Source organism: Polypterus senegalus, chromosome 1 (genome assembly GCF_016835505.1).
Source record: "Polypterus senegalus isolate Bchr_013 chromosome 1, ASM1683550v1, whole genome shotgun sequence".
NCBI classification, from domain to species: domain Eukaryota; kingdom Metazoa; phylum Chordata; class Cladistia; order Polypteriformes; family Polypteridae; genus Polypterus; species Polypterus senegalus.
In genome coordinates this window covers 197,314,151-197,332,343 of record NC_053154.1, presented here as the reverse complement: position 1 = coordinate 197,332,343, position 18,193 = coordinate 197,314,151, and the positions used below count along the sequence as shown (strand labels likewise).

At 36.8% G+C, this 18,193-nt stretch overlaps 1 protein-coding gene across 1 annotated transcript in view; it reads right to left on the bottom strand.

The window, feature by feature from the left end:
- The window catches only part of eif2b5 (eukaryotic translation initiation factor 2B, subunit 5 epsilon), a 45,388-nt gene extending 27,195 nt beyond the window's left edge, over positions 1-18,193 (bottom strand). Inside the window, exons 1-3 of the mRNA XM_039766454.1 lie at positions 17,993-18,193; positions 13,095-13,219; positions 6,698-6,883 (exon numbers count right to left, since the gene is read on the bottom strand). Coding sequence (XP_039622388.1) covers positions 6,698-6,883; positions 13,095-13,219; positions 17,993-18,157 — 476 coding nt within the window. The 5' untranslated portion in view covers positions 18,158-18,193. The remainder of the gene's footprint in view (positions 1-6,697; positions 6,884-13,094; positions 13,220-17,992) is intronic.

Below are 18,193 nucleotides of genomic sequence, written 5' to 3'. Positions count from 1 at the left end.
GATAATGATTTTTACATGCGTGCTGATTTTCATGAATCTAGCTTGTGTTATTTTTTTATATTGATCTAGCAATTTTAAAAATAGATTCTTACCTGAATACGATACATATATAAATATTTATTTCTAAAATTGTGTCCCCAAAACAAGAGTAAACACAGAAAAGAACCCAGATGCCAGTCAAGCAATTTTCTGAAATAATTTAGGCCATAAACCAAATCTCTATTTATCTAATTTCCTACTCATCCATGAAAACTGCTTAAAAATCTTATTGACTGTTCATTACATAAGGGAATGGACTAAGTACAAATTCTTATGTTATGGTATACATCACACTGTGAGTGTGTCCTATCAAATGAAACGAAATGCAGCATAGCCACTATTATCTTAAACTTGGTTTAAATATCTGAGTGCAGCAAAGGAGTACTGCAAAGACCAATTGCCAACAATGCATAAATGGTTAATTCTGTCAGGAAAATAGTGCCTTTTTCTGTAATACAACACAAAATATATACAATTTAACACTCACAACAGTGTTAAAATACTGCTATATCCTTCAAGTAATTACTACAACTATTACTAAAGTAAACAAGTATTGACATTCATAAATATCAAAATAAAATGCAAGGCTTGAATTTAATATGTTCTTAGCATGTGCACATTTTAAATGTATTCTCTGCCTAAACCCCATACTAAATATTAAAATTCAACCATTAGTATATCTGTATGTTGAATAAGCGACTTCAAAGATAAATCTGGATGTTTCCATTTAAACAAACTATTTAAAGTACTTTTTTCTGTAACAACATGATTTTACAATCTGGTCTGTCAGTGAGACAGTCCATTAGGTTTGTAACATTTTTTTTCGCATGATTTTATATTTGTATCATTAGCTGGTTAATTAATGTTACTAAAGAGTAATATTGAACAGATGAGTCACTTTAATTCAAAATGCAAATGGCAGAAACTCATGGTGCTTAAATTTTCCTAATCTGTCCCTAGTGCCGTGTGAAACTGACAAAATTCAGTATCACAATAGTTATATAGTGACGGAGACGCCCAGGAGGACCGAAGGAGGGCTTGCACCTTCCCCAGACCATGTGGGGGTGACCGCCTTGGTTGCTTTGGGGACCACAGGTAGGGAACTTGGAAGTTAAACCCTGTAGGGGCCCGTGGTCACCACCAGGGGGCGCACCTAGGCCTTTGGAGCCCTGGACCTCAGCACTTCCGCCACACCCAGAAGTGCTTGGGTGGTGGGAGAAGACTGGGGACACCCAGAGTGCTTCCGGGTACGCAGCCGGCACTTCCGCCACACTGGGAAGTCTTGGTGGGAGATTGCCGGAAAGCACCTGGAGCACATCCGGGTGGCAATAAAAGGGGCCGCCTCCCTTAGTAAGATGACTGGAGTCGGGAGAGTGAGAGACGAGGTCTGGGAGGAGGCAACAAGGCGGCCTGAAGGAAGAAGGCATTGTGTTGTGTTGGCCAGGAATTTGGGGACTTGAGATCACTATTTGTAAATATGGAGCACCAAAATAAATGTGTGTGGGGTGATTCTAACGTGTCTGCCTGTCTGTGTCAAGTTCCACAATAGATATAACACTATTCATCAATATTTAAATATATGTTAATAAAGATAATAATATTGTGCTTCCCTAGCCATCAGTAAACTATTTCAAAAAGGTATACAGTACACCCCCAAAATTCGCGGGGGTTACATTCCTAGAGCACCCACAAATTGTGAAAAACCGCGAATTATGGATGTGGTTAAAAAAATGCCTATTTTTATAGTTTAAACCCTAAACATGCCCCCAAAACACTTTAATTTCATTTCAACCTAAGCTTAATACATTACCTAAAAAAAGAATGTAAAGGTAAACCCGTATACTGTACAGTACTGCACTGATATGTCACCTGCCGTGCTAGAATGTAAAATACCGATGTTACCGCTATATGTACTCTAATTCATGAACGTGCATTTAATTGCCAGAAGCCTTATAAGGTGCAGGGCGTTTCAAAGGCATCTTTGGGCTTTAACCCTTAAACCGCCACATACTTAGGGGTTAATGCACCCCTGGACGCCAAATACGTTTTTGCTGCACTTATTAAGTAAAAGTCACAATTCACAAAGAAAAAGTGAAATTTTAATGGAACACATTTTTTTCATGCAAAGAGCATCACAATTACTGCAATATTGATCATTTTACACACTTCTAATGAACTGTAAAAAGTATATAAAGAACTACCGGAACAATATGTACAAGGTGCAACTGATGCCATTGATGAAATGCAGTAAATCATCAAGCAAACTGCGCTTGATTATTGGCTGCACACAAGCACACAGAGGTAAACACTGATGATTGCAGGCTAGTCTAGTGCAGCGGCTCAATCCCAGAGACAGTGAGGCCGCAGGGGCCGGCAGTGCTCATGAGGTGACTGCTCAACGAATATATATCACTGACTGATCAGCTCCGGCGGGCTGGTAAATTGCACTGGGAACCGACAATAGGCGGTTGTAGCGTTCAATGAATATATGTCGCCGAATATACTCGGCTCCTACGTGCTGGCAAATGGCACTGGGAAAAAACTATAGCCGGTTGTGGCGGTTTAAGGATTAAGAAGAACAAAACAGAAAACAGGAGAACACTCAGCTGGAGATGCGTCACAGCAGTCAATCAGCAGCAAGGAGAAATGAATAACGCTGTAGTGATTCAGTGCCACTAAGATTCACACCGTCGAGAAGACGATGATTGATTTATTTTTATGGTGGAGAATCCAGGGACACACCCAGCCTTGACCCGACCTGCGCACATTCACAAACAGAGACAAAAACAAAGCAATCCGGTAACCAAACAGCAAATAAAGAATGTAATGAAAACAACGATACCGCCACTGTTCCCCTTACAGCGATTATACATTAAATACAACAAAGCACAAACAAAACACACACAGTAAAGTCCATGAAAAACAGTGACGGATGAAATGTAATGATGAAGATAGACAGTCCAGAGATCCGCATGTTGAATGGGAATGTAAAGAAAGTCCTACCGGTAGTTCCTGAAATGGTAAAGACGGGTGGACAGGTTCAGGAGCGATCCTTTCTGTGCAAGATAGCAATGAATCCACTTACAATCCGAACCCCAACCATGAAACAATCCAGGACAAAATGAATAAGTACAGGTAACCCAACAGAAGGCAGGGAGAGAACAGGAAACACAAATTACAAAATCTTTTTTTTTCTTTTGGTCACTGGTCCCCTTTTTAAAAGCAACACTGACATCCTTTGACCCCAACAGCCCCTGAACCCTCAGCAGAAGATCAATCGGAGCCACTGCAGGGACTACTGGGAGTTACAGTTTCAAATTCTAGTAGAGTGCGCTCTCAGATTGGCTACTTTCACCATCCCAAGCCGTGTTTTCCTCTACGGTTGCTTCCTGTTCTCTCTACAGTGCAGTGCCATGAAAAAAGCTACAAAAAATTGCAGAGGATATTTGCGGTTTCCGCTAACAATTATTAGTTAGGTTCTAAGGAAAAATCTGCAAACAACTGAGGCCGCAAACCAGGAACCACGTCTTCAAGGGGGTCTACTATATTGCAAACTTTCAAAATTTCACCAGTATTTCAAAATTTAACCAACCAAAAAACCATAATTCATAAAGTAAATAAAAGCAAATTTTCATTCTGGAAATAAACTATTCTTTAAAACAATCTTAATATTTGCAGACATTGTAATAAAAACATTCACCAAATTACACTATAGTTAAATATTTTAAGTAGTGCCCAGTAAAAGTTAAAATGTGCAAATCTCCACCAAAAAACTGCTCACTCAAATAGACAAATACTTTAGTTCTACTTGTAGTGCTGACATAGAGATCATGTGCTTTTTTAATGATATTTAAATGACAACGTAGGGTGACAGAAAATCCACAGAATCACCTGCTTTATGAGAGACCCAATACGTTGAGAGTAAAGATATTCCTTAAGCCATACTCGCAGGTCACCTTTTGTATTCTAAATAATGTTATCATACTATTACAATCAATACAATTTATATAAAGGATTAGCAGTTCGGGTTGCAGAAGATAATACAAGATACAGTTTGCTCCATATGCAGAATAAAGCTTGTTCGTCAATTATATAAATTTATTTTCAACATTTTAAATCATGTTGTCACTTAAATATAATTAAAAATTCTCTTTGAACCTAACTATTACCTAACTGGTAAAGGATGTCGGCGAGTTGTATTTCACCAAATTGTATCTTCGACGAATTGTCTTTCGCCAAGTTGACTGTCACCCAATTGCCACTGAACCAATGATTATATGTATTATACATGTACATTTTTTTCTTTATATTTTATTACTAAAGGAATGGTCACAGAGCAAGAACACATTATACCGACTAAAAATAAAACCCTTGCAGTATTCAGGCAACTGCTGTGTAAATACATGTCACTATACGTTTGCAGCTCAGGGTCTCCAGCTGAGTTCTACAAGACCCACACAATACTGGTATGAACCCTCTGTGATTTGCAGAGGTGTCACAAGTGAAAAAGAACAAATAAGTACTCAATACAGCACAGCGTGGTGCCAGCACACATCTCATGTAAGAGCATATGTTCTTTTTCACGGCTGCTTTTATAGCTGACTGTCCTAACAAGGATCACTGGGAATACAGGTCAGTTAGTAAGACCACAACAGGTTGGGATATGGGAGTGAGGTAAAATAAAAAGCAGGCAAGAGGCAGGCTGATCAAAGGTGGGCTTGTTTCATTATTCTGGAGGTGCCTAATGGACAGCAGCAGGGTAAAGTTAATATCACAGTATTCAGAATAAAAAGCCAATAAACAGCTGTAGGCTTACCCAGAAAGGCGGCTTCTATATAGCTTACCGGATCGTAACAGCGTCAAGTCAGGATACACACAAATCTGTCTACTTTTTTCTCCTTTATAGATGCAGAAATACTTTAATGCAGGGGGCCTGGATATTTTTATTATATCTCATTGTTTCAGGGATTATGTGTGAAACCAGCAGCCATGTAAGACAGACACTATCTGTAGGACATGGTGTGTTGGCTCTTAGAAAGCAGGGATTTTAAGTACATGCCATATTAATAGAGATGTTTCTCTTCCTTCAAAGCATTGAAACACTAAGTAAATTTTGTTTTAGTATTAACAGATGGAGAAACTTATGTCACCGCCAGTGTAGGCAAGCCAAGTAGCCACTTCGTTTGAGTCTTGCCTCAGTGTTTACTTGTAACAAATGTTAAGTGCTGCCAATGCTCCCATATCCCAAATTTCTCTACATATGTGACTGTGGATGTGTGTGCGGTCTCTCTCCTCAGCAACCCTGAACTGTATTGGCTACAAAATGGATGGATAAGCTCATTACAATCACATAATGAATGTAAAGCCTCTGTTCAGACATTGGAACCGCACAGGACACTATTAAAATCGATTAATCTTGTTATTTTTTCATCTCCTCTTACAAATGCATGACAGTATAAGTTAAACAATTACACCTCATTTGATCGGTAATGTCATGTCACTCTCAAAGCAAGCACTAACCTGTTTCTGAACTAATTCCATAATGGGGTTAAAGTGGCAATAATGTGAGCCTCTGTGTGTATGTTTTGCTTTTTTTCCAGTTACAAGTACAATTCCTGCACTGAAATGCTTGAATTTCTCCTGCACTGTTGTTTTTCTTTTCAACATGTGGTGCTGTAGCATTACTACTGTGAGATATTTTTTATACATTATGCAGTTTTTCCTCAGATTTTTCTGTGCTTTCCGAAGCAGTTTGTTTACTTGCAGTCATGCATGAGTACATTAGCAACATTCTCAATACGATTGATATTGTAAAAGAGCTGGTAACTGTTTTCACAACTTTGGTACCAAATTAGTACTGAAATATCAGTTCTTGTGGCATCCCTAATGCACATTGATAAACGCTTGACTGTCTCAACTTTTTTGAAGCTTGTTGTAGTCAGCTTTGATATGAGTGTATATTTTCAAAACACAATTAAATTCACAAGGTAAAACATCAGTAATGTGTAGCTGTAGTGTTTTCAATATAGTACAAGGTGAACAGAATTTACAAATCACTCCTTTTAGTTTTTATTACCATTTTCAATGCTACCCTAAATTATCTGGAATTGGGTTGTAGTTCCACATTTTATGTTCACACAACATTTCCAAGAGAAGCCTTTTTATCTTATGTTTAGGTTGCATCCACGCTAATGCAAGCACCTACTATTATGATGTATAACACAGCCTATGAGCAGTACAGCCCACCTGTGAGGCTAATTTTAAATACAGTGTACAGGTATGTTCTTCATATTACAATAGAATGACTGAAAAAAGTAAAGAAAATAGCTACTAAACGTATGCCATAACTATGGGGTACAAGTTATGAGGAAATATTTACAGCAGGTAATTTAATATTCACAGCTTAAGTTAATGAACACTCAGGGATGGGCAGTAATGTTTAAATCATATTAGGAATTTACAGGGGATATTTTTGTTGATACTTTAAAATACTGAAGTCACACATCAGTGGCGATGCTGATCTGGCCTGCTAGTGGAAGACAAAGCATAATCATCAGGAAGTACAGGTAAAGACTTCTAATATAGAAAGTATTCTCTAAATGCTTTCTAATTAAACTTACATAAATAGGACTTCTTAAATGAAGACTAAAAGACTCACCTGTGTTCATTAAGAGCTTGTGTGATATCAATATTTGATACAACATCTCCATAGACAAGGAGAAAATCAGAACGAACGAGAGCTTTAGCATCAACATCACGTAGCACATCGCCCAGAGACCTATACATATCAGATGTAATAATATGCACTGTGTTCGGGGAGGTAGGCCGACACCATTTTGATTTCCTGTTTAAAACAAAAATGTAAAAAAAAATACATAAACAGTATGTCTAGGCTTGAGACAACTAAAGTACAATTAAAATTCATAAAAAAATTAGTTGCTCAAAGTATGTCTAGGCTTGAGACAACTAAAGTACAATTAAAATTCATAAAAAAAATAGTTGCTTAAAGTATGTCTAGGCTTGTGGCAACTAAAGTACAATTAAAATTCATAAAAAAATGAGGCTACCTTTACGACTTAAACAGTGAGTAAACCTTAAAGGAAACAGAATGTGATTTTTAGCTTTATCAAGTTAAATTACGACAGAAGAAAACCTCACTCAGCATCACAAATATTGTATATGCCAGTATTTTAAAAACATTCTAATATGGAGTCACAGATATGTGGAAGGAGGTAAGCAATGTTGAAAGCATGCCACACAGCTTGAAAAAAAATATCTATAATGTATTATACATAAAGCAGAGCTAGTAGGTTTGCAAGCTGGAGAATATACTTAAAATTGTTTTTTTTATTTTAATACTAATTACTAATTATATTCTGTATCTAAAGCAATGAACACTAGAATAACTAATCTGAAAAATTAATGTTTCTAAACAGAACTATAAAAAAAGAGGTTAATTTTTTTGAAACCAAATACAGTCATGCACCAATATACTGTAAATCCAAATGAGATAATGCAATTTGTATTTATGGCAAGGCCCATAGAAAAAAGTTTATTAATAATACCAACACCAGCCGCAGTAGTATGTTTTTTGTTATTATCAATATTATTTCACAGTGTCTCGCAAGGTTTCTGACTCTTGGAGGGGCCCTTTAAGGTTTGTTTTGATCAGCGCCGCTCCACGTGGTAGTCAGCCCAAAATGCCCTCCCTTACACCAGTGTTTCTCAATCTTTATGGTCCTGTGACCCAGGTTTGCCTTTTTAAGTTCACAGACAACCAACTAGCAGCAACTGAAAAGCACCTGCTTGCTGAAACAAGCACGACTGGGGACCCCATTTATGAAATAAGCTCACTTAGAAACAGGGAAACATTTCTTGCAGCGCTACCGATTGCTAAGGGGATCCACCACAATCCACTCATTATCCAACAAGAGCAATTCGAGATCAATCGGCAGCAACCTGGGTTGTGACCCAGTTGTTGATAAACACTGGCTCAGCTGACCCTCCACAACCAACTTGCAAACCAACAATGGAGCACATGACTATACCAGTTACATGTAATTATTGTATTGTCTGTTCAATCCAGGTTGATAAAGAGGACTGTATTGAATCAGTGCTTTTTTTTTTACTGAGCAGAGACTAAATGACTCCATCTCATCAAAAATAATAATAATGCACATTAAGCTGAAGATATAAAAAGGGTACTAAACAACCATCACAGACCAAGCTACTTTCAGACTACAATGGCCAGAACATCTGGCGAGCAACCATGTAGTTTGAAAGCAAATGTAAAAATAAGGCAGGACAGAGTATTGTACAGTAGCTTATTTGCAGTAAACATTTTTCCTTTAAGAAACAGTATTTCACTACTCCTCTCCTTGTAAATGAAAGAACAAAAACAGTAACTCCTTTCATCTAAGGAAAAAATAAAAGACTTATTCTTCAGAATGGTTAAATGCTCCTTAAAATGAATTTGACCTTGGGCTGAGCGATAAGGACTTGAAGGATACTTCAATTATTTTAAACAAAACTGCAGCATTCAATATTGTGAGATTTTTGAGGCCCCAACAACCCCTAAACTGCTCTGTGCGCCAAAACTCTGTTAACATAGGCAGGGACTGCCTGACTGCCACAACTTCAAGTTCAGAGGCTTGCCGTGTAACACGTATGTCTCAAGTTAGTTGATGTGGAGAACATTTAAAACCGGCCGCTGACTTGGCAAAGTGTTCACTTGCTGTTTTTTCAATTGTGCTTCAAGTCCATCTACTCATTTAATCTAGGAAGGGAGCAACTGCAAGATAACGACAGCCCCACTGCATACATACTGGGGTTTCTAAGAGTGCTGAAGAGACGGCTCCTGATATGACAATAAAACTGATCTTTCTTAAGAAATCTGGACTGACCTTCTTCTCTCTTTGCTAGTCTATGACCCACACATTACAATACATCTTAATATCTTCTCAAAGTGCCTTAAAGACTGAAGCACAATATATACAATAAACCTAGTATATTTTCTCATTAATAATATTAAATATTATCAAAGTAAAGGTTTTTGCCCCCAAAACAATTTCAAAAACAGCCACTCATCAAAATAATTTTCATAGACAATATGTTTTTTCAGCCATTTTTATGTTATGTCTCTCTTATTAAATTTTCAGTTTCCACTATATGTTAATTCATCACCTCACGAATCACAGGTTGTAATATTTGTGTGTTTTTTATTGTTTACATCACTTTAATGGTTCCAAAATATGCATTTGCATAAATGTGCATTTGTTGTCTCTGGTCAGTGAGTCACAGAATAAGTCACAGAGTACAAGAGTATATCTAATCCTTACGTTGAATATTTTCTAAACATAAAGAAATCCAGTTGTTCAGGCTGATGACATTTATTTGTAAATAAATAATGACTTTTCTCAGTTCAAGTTAAAACAATTTAGAAAAATTAAAACAATTAGTCATAAAATTAAGTATTGTAATATGTTTCATTGAGGGCAAGGATTGGCTAATTAAAAAAAACTGTTAAGATCTGAAATGGAGGCCTTCCCATAAACAATTTGGAGAAAGTTACGCAATTTTTTATATTTTTTAAATTAATTTATGAAGTCCTCTTAAACCAAAGCAACACATAACCACCACTGCCCCTACCCAAAAGTCTTGGCTTCTATTTTTTCAAATATTTATTTGTAGTTCTAAAATTATCCACCAGATGGTGAACTGTTTCTTATCAAAAACTAGTATGATAGATGAACGGCTTACTGCGAAGCCTCTTGTCATTGTTCTTTTAAATGGCTAAAATTGCTATATTCAAATATAACCTTATTTTGCCACTTGAAATTATGTTCTAAGCTGAAGCATTTTTAATATGTTTTATAAATGCCTTGTCTGTTCATGCAGTTTATAATGGGGCTTTAGGGTATATGGGTCCATAGGTAATAGAAAAGCCTTTAAAATTGACTGAATACAGCCATTTTTCAAGGTAAAAATATTATCAAGGATTGATCCACATCTTCAGATTACATACACATTGCAAAAGAAGTATATCTACAGTGTTGTGAAAAACTATTTGTCCCCATCCTGATTTCTTATTCTTTTGCATGTTTGTCACACAAAATGTTTCTGATCATCAAACACATTTAACCATTAGTCAAATATAACACAAGTAATCACAAAATGCAGTTTTTAAATGATGGTTTTTATTATTTAGGGAGAAAAAAAAAATCCAAACCTACATGGCCCTGTGTGAAAAAATAGATAGATAGATAGATAGATAGATAGATAGATAGATAGATAGATAGATAGATAGATAGATAGATAGATAGATAGATAGATACTTTATTAATCCCAAGGGGAAATTCACATAAAGTGAAGTAATTAATAAGTAATTGCCCCCTGAACCTAATAACTGGTTGGGCCACCCTTAGCAGCAATAACTGCAATCAAGCGTTTGTGATAACTTGCAATGAGTCTTTTACAGCGCTCTGGAGGAATTTTGGCACACTCATCTTTGCAGAATTGTTGTAATTCAGCTTTATTTGAGGGTTTTCTAGCATGAACCGCCTTTTTAAGGTCATGCCATAGCATCTCAATTGGATTCAGGTCAGGACTTTGACTAGGCCACTTCAAAGTCTTCATTTTGTTTTTCTTCAGCCATTTAGAGGTGGATTTGCTGGTGTGTTTTGGGTCATTGTCCTGTTGCAGCACCCAAGATCGCTTCAGCTTGAGTTGACGAACAGATGGCCGGACATTCTCCTTCAGGATTTTTTGGTAGACAGTAGAATTCATGGTTCCATCTATCACAGCAAGCCTTCCAGGTCCTGAAGCAGCAAAACAACCTCAGACCATCACACTACCACCACCATATTTTACTGTTGGTATGATGTTCTTTTTCTGAAATGCTGTGTTCCTTTTACGCCATATGTAACGGGACATTTGCCTTCCCAAAAGTTCAACTTTTGTCTCATCAGTCCACAAGGTATTTTCCCAAAAGTTTTGGCAATCATTGAGATGTTTCTTAGCAAAATTGCGACGAGCCCTAATGTTCTTTTTGCTTAACAGTGGTTTGCGTCTTGGAATCTGCCATGCAGGCCGTTTTGCCCAGTCTCTTTCTTATGGTGGAGTCGTGAACACTGACCTTAATTGAGGCAAGTGAGGCCTGCAGTTCTTTAGACGTTGTCCTGGGGTCTTTTGTGACCTCTCGAATGAGTCATCTCTGCGCTCTTGGGGTAATTTTGGTCGGCCGGCCACTCCTGGGAAGGTTCACCACTGTTCCATGTTTTTGCCATTTGTGGATAATGGCTCTCACTGTGGTTCGCTGGAGTCCCAAAGCTTTAGAAATGGCTTTATAACCTTTACCAGACTGATAGATCTCAATTACTTCTGTTCTCATTTGTTCCTGAATTTCTTTGGATCTTGGCATGATGTCTAGCTTTTGAGGTGCTTTTGGTCTACTTCTCTGTGTCAGGCAGCTCCTATTTAAGTGATTTCTTGATTGAAACAGGTGTGGCAGTAATCAGGCCTAGGGGTGGCTACGGAAATTGAACTCAGGTGTGATACTTATTGTTATTTTTTAACAAGGGGGCAATTACTTTTTCACACAGGGCCATGTAGGTTTGGATTTTTTTTCTCCCTAAATAATAAAAACCATCATTTAAAAACTGCATTTTATGTTTACTTGTGTTATATTTGACTAATGGTTAAATGTGTTTGATGATCAGAAACATTTTGTGTGACAATATGAAATGAAATGAAATCAGGAAGCGGGCAAATAGTTTTTCACACCACTGTATATTGTTCCTAAGAAGGAAAAAACTAATCACAAAGCAAAATGTTAGGAGGAGATCACCTGTGCATTTTTCTCTGTTAATTGTCTTTCTCTGCAGCATCTTTCTGGGCCAAGGGGGTGGATTCATCTTGAAACATCATCACCAAGAGCTCATTACTGAATGCTAATGTACATATGTGAATTGATTTCTGTGTTCTTTAGACAACTAGGCAATAGTAACAGAAAAAGTCACACATACGATCGCTTATAAGCTTCAGTAAAGCAAAAAAATATTTCAGAATTTCAGTGCACTATTAGCTGCTTTGCACTTCTGCCCACTCATGCACGCCACCCAGCTCCACCTCACTCCACGCACTTGAGGTCAGAGGCTACACGTATGCAACTCTTCCCCCCAGCTATGCATCAAGATCGAATGACTCTACCAGCTAGGAGATGCATCGGAGGTGATCTTGAAGTACACCCAAAGTACTATATCCACTTAATTATCCACTTATTCCACAGAAATAACTTCAACTTGAAAAACACTGAAATTATTCTTTAAGTATATTGAAGTGTGATCTCCATCTACATAATGTTTCTCGGATGTCTTTTTCAAGGAAAAAATCTCTATTTCTTCTCTTTCAATATAGAGAACATTCCTTTATAAAATGTGTATAGGATTTTCCTGAAACGGGCATCTCACTACTGGCTTTTTATTTATTTTTTTCCTTAAAATAATACCACCCATTGTCACATCACTCCAGGCAAGTAAAGCTAGTGTATCAATTAATAAACAGTGAAGGTTAAAAGAGAAGACTGACAAAGCTTGATCAGTAATCGGGCAAACATGCAATATACTGAAGAAGAGGCACAAGGGTTTACCTGCAACACTGTATGTTTAAATCTTTAATTTTTTTCTGGTGAAATTGAAACTGAATGTGGAGCAATGCATTACACACTTAATATATTTAGCTACTTTTTCCCCAAAAGATAATAAGAATGATGAGCTAATGTTTCAATGTTTTTTGTGAAGATCAAACAGCAAATCATCCACATTACTCTGCAGAACTGCTAAACAGCAATTCACATGTGCAAAATGACATGGGACATTAACAAAGACATATCCCGCCATCCACTGTCAGAATTAATTTTGTAGTTATAAGGTCGCGGGGATGAGTCATGCTTGTGTGCTACTGAACTGAACTGATGTAATTTAAAGAGAGGTTAGACAATAAAGGACCTATAACTATTAGTGACCCTGGTTAAAAAATAAAAAAAAATCACTACTTACTGTAAGTGCTCTTTAATCTTATTGGACATCCAACAACAAAATACAAAGGTCTCCTGTACACCAGTGGCTGTCAGGAACTCCAGGGTATAATCAATCATTGCCACATTAGCCAAAGGAAGAAGTGCCTGGGAAATAGAGGTCAAAAATAAACTTTCACTACAAGTTGCTTTAAACTTGTATTAAATTACTTGTGTTCTTGTACTAAATTACAGATTTCGGCTTCCTTCTGTAAAACATTTTACGGATGGATACTGAAAATTTTCTTTCCAAGGTTTTAAGACCATAGAGAGAAAACTAGCAGACCATACCCCTCCACCCTAAAATAACAGAACAAAATGTATTGGATTCATAAACTTTGATTGATAGGGTATTTCAGCACAGATTTTAAAAGAATGGTGTACTGATCATCACAGACTGCTTAATTTATCTTATTGTGTGAACTTTTCCAAAAAATGACTTTTTCTTGAAACAAATGATGAATCAATAGTATCAAAGTCATGTGATTCAGTAAAATCTGATTACTCGGGAGATTTCTTTTGAAACAACTCTTTAAAGCTGCTTTTCTAACACAACTTTTCCAACGCAGGAAACATTAGCTGAATAATCAGTTCAGTAAAACTTATATTTTCTGAAAATCCTCCCTTTCTTTAACATCATTTATGTCAGAATTAATGTAAAACTGATTTCATTGTTTTGCTCTCAAATTATCTCATTCAGGTAATCAAATATGGCCTATGATTAATACAGAAAATTTTGATTTAAAACATAAAAGGACCTAATTGCTGCTAACATGATCATCCATCATTTTATCGTACTTTGTACAAAAAACAGTTAATTTAAAGTGAACTGATTACTCTGCATTGTATTTATAATAAGTCTTAGAATTTTGAAAGAGCTGAGCCACCCACACATTGTAGCTTCTGTGGTGTATTGCATACATGTTGAATTAAAACAAAAATACTATAAAAATGAAAAGTGGCAAAAGGTGCAATATAGAAGCAGACTGAAGCACCACAAACCAATTATTGACTCTTAAATGCAGATGAGTCACTCTTGCCGAGGACATGTTCATAAAAGAACTTAGGACACATGTTTTTGATTGAGAAAATACACTGAAACTTACTCATACCAATCGATTTCTAAAAATATGGGACAAACATGTAAAACTCAAGCAGACCTAGACATTGTGAAGCTGGAATGACTGCACTGCGTTACCTGGAGAAGCAGGCAAAAAAGAAGCTCAGTGAGAGGAAGCAGGAAGAAAAAATCTGATACACTCACATATTATATATATTTATACATATACACACATAAAAAATTCTGATAAAAAATAAATATAGTAAATGGTACTAATAATAATGTGGCTGAAATTAAAATTTTAGGAAATTTCAAATGCTGACTGGATTTAAGAACCCCTGAGTGAATAGGAATTGACAAGTTATATTGATCTTCATCTGCTCTTGCTATTAACTTAGTTATAAATAAAAAGTCGTGAACAATGAATATTGACCCTATGAACATATGTGGCAGCAAAGATCAGGAGGGAATTCCACAAAGCATGCTCATTAAATGCTCATTAAAGAGTTAGCCAAGCAAGTCCTGCCTGAATAAGACCTGTCCTACAATCGAGGATTAAATTGTTCCACAAACACAAAGTTATATTCTTCGACCCAACACACGCTAACGGAATTCATGATCATTTGTGCACTTGTGATATTTAAGCAGTTACAAGAAACGATGGCTGTAAATACCTGTCATGATTCAAAAACTACAGAGCAGAGTACAACATCTACAGATGTATCCTTTAGTACATTTAAACATAAGGTTGGAATTTTTTAAGTTGACATTATTTCTTCTCAATCATGATATATATTAATTTGCCACATAAAATTGTGTTTTAAAGGGAAGAATTTTAATAAATTAAAAAAACCTAGCCAGTTCTTACATTTTAAAATGGGGGTGATGGAGCAGGGGTTCAAACCCTTAAAATGTACACAAAGCATGAATTTTTCAAATCAAGAGTGTACTCATTTGCTTCTGGACATTATACACATTACAAAACAGCACGTATGAGGCCATTTTAGGAAGAAAAACGTAAAATGACGAACATATTTGAGAGATTATGCCTATTTAAAAGGAGACTGGCAGAGCACTTCACCTATCTGCCGGTCATCTTCCTTGCAAATTGTCAACACCAGGTGCATGATTTCACTTTGAAAAGTCATCTCCAGGCACTGTTACTGACGTTATTGAATGTTGATGCCTACATGTGAGCTGCTGTCTTTGTTCCATAGACAAATATACAATGAACACTGAAAATACATTTTACACTTGCAATCATACACAGTCTTCACTACATGTGACAATATTAATTAAAAGTGGATTTACAATTGCTACAAAGAACTATTTCATCATATAATGGCCTTCAGTAAATGTCTACCAAGAAGAAACTGTGAAGAGTACTAATTATACTTAATTACCCATAAATGTTGTCCTCAGTTCTTTTATTTACTGTATTCTTAGCAAGGGGTGCTCACGATCATCAATAAAATTCAGGAATTGTTTCGTGGTGCTTTAATTTATTTCATTGTGGTTTGGCTGCATTGCATAACCATCCTTTTTATCCTTTTTTTATTTAATGTACACACATCACAGAAAGCACATAGTGGTGGTGAGTGTTGAATGGCCCTGTGAATTTCATGTTGACATGCAGGTGGCTTGGGCTTTTTCAAAAAATCTGCAGCTGTGATAAAAATGCAATGTAGTGCAGTGCGAGTAGTTACTGTTAAGTGTACGCTTCACCAGCATGCACCATGCTTTAACTCAGCAGGAATATTGCTACATAGGCTATGTAAAATAACAAACCAAAATGTGATGTGTCAAAAAGTAGGCTCCATTTATGAAAACAAGTTTTCATGTGCTTAAATCAGTATCTGCATGGGATACTGTATGTGTGCCAAAATTGCTTATAAAAAATATGATTCATTCAAAAATAATAGGATTCGAGTGTGCATATAGTGTACCACTGGCATTTATGACAGATCTGCCACTGTATCAGATACTTGTCACACTTTTGAGCTGCGCATCATTTGTGACAAGTCATAAGAGAAATAACTTTTGAAGACACAGAACTGCACAGACAAATGAAATAAAATATGCAGCCTGAAGCTATGCAAATTTGGCAAATTGGTTGTGCACCTGTGGGATATTTCAAAACTCCACCCACAATGGCCACTGCAATCAGAAACATAAACTGGAAAAGATGTATCCTGACCTTAAGAAAATACTACCAAGAAAATGTGATAAAATGTATTACTTCCAGTACCCTTTTATCATCACAAGCATGACTCATAAATGAGGAAAGGTCCACTTTCTTAAAACAAATGGTTGTATTTAGTAAGGTTTAAGGTTTTTTGTTTTCACGACTGGGCCCCAGTCACATCACCTCCATTTTAAATCAGAAGAACATGAAGGTCTTTTTTTTTTAATTAAAAACAAAATTGCTTCACTTGGATGTTTTTCCAGCACCTGATTAGGATATTTCCTGGACACGGCCACTGGGGAGGTGTTTTAAGTATGTCTAACCAAGGGAAAATCTTGGAGCAGAACTAAGAGACAACTGAGAGATATAATCAGCAGTCATGTTGATGCTGTGGTATCTCAGCAGAGGAGCTGAAGGAGGGTGCAGGGAAAAAGGACTTCTGAACATCTTTCCTCAGGGAGCTGCCCCTGCAGCAGAAGATGGATGATGACTTTGCTTCAGAACCGTTTTTCTATTTCTGCCCCCTTTAAAAACTAGATCTATTTTAAGATCAATGTGTAGCCTGTTATAAATGAATACCATTGGATATTTGTAGTGCTTCGCCATGTCTGTTGTCTCTGCTTTAATTGATGTTGATACTGTGGGAGGGGGCACCTAAGATCTAAAGCAATATCCTTTGTCTTAGTGATATTTAGCTGTAAAAAGGAAAGGATCACACCATTGAACAAACTCATCAAGGCTAGCTATCCTTCTTATCTTGTAGAAGACTTCTAAAGACAGAGTCATCTGCACATTTTAGAATATGTTTGTCCATGGTAACTCCTGCAGCCATTTCTGTATAAGACAAATACATTATTGTTCTGAATTTGTGAACTGCATTTGAATTAAACGTTAGCATTATTGAAATTTTAAAAATATTAATTTTAATTGCTCAGTGTATTTGTAAATTAAATTGTGAATGTCACACTTTAAAACAAGTGAAAATTATATACAGCAGCATACTTCAGAATTACTAGAATTCTGCCTCTGGGAAGGGGTCCAAAAACTGATCAATACAACCGACACATGTTAATGTCATTTAAAACACTTCTGTCTACTAATGTTATGGAACGATATGTATTTTGAAAAGTCAACCTCTAATGTGCGTGTTGGTGCCGTCACTCGGACATGACTGATGCCTGAGAAGCCTAACGAACATGATATATTGATAGTTAAAACTTTAATAATCTTTAACTTGGTACGGTGCAGGCAATAGATGGAACTCAGCTGAATCGGCTATCGAGCACGACATGCTATAATCCTCTTTGGTAGCTCTGAAAACCGACAAAAGTCAATCCGGCTTGTCGATTTATGCGAATCTTACTTGCTAAGCGCGCTTCGTGGACTACCCCATAGTTCTAATCAGAAAACATCAGCCTGCAATCGTTACTTAACGCCAAATCTACCCATAAAATAGTCTGCTTGGCCAAACGGACATTACATCTAGAAAACATCTTCAAACCTAAAGATACGCTTACATGCCAAAGTCAACGAATGTAACAAGTTAGATGCTCTGATGTAATAAGCCACATGTTCACTAGATCCCTTGTCTTTAACTGCTGTCAACCAGCACATTAGTATTCTCAACGCAACTAACCCTCGGTTGGTCCTTAGATATCGGGAAAAACCTGCGGTTGAAGCTGTCAGCGATGAGAACCGCTTGCACAGTCTGTTCCTCTTCTTCCTGACCACCTATACCCCGCTTTGACGCAGCTCCCGCACCGGGAGTTGGACGGTTGGACTTAGCCGCTCTAGCAGCCATATTCACACACTATGTGTTACTATGTGTGTGCGCGAA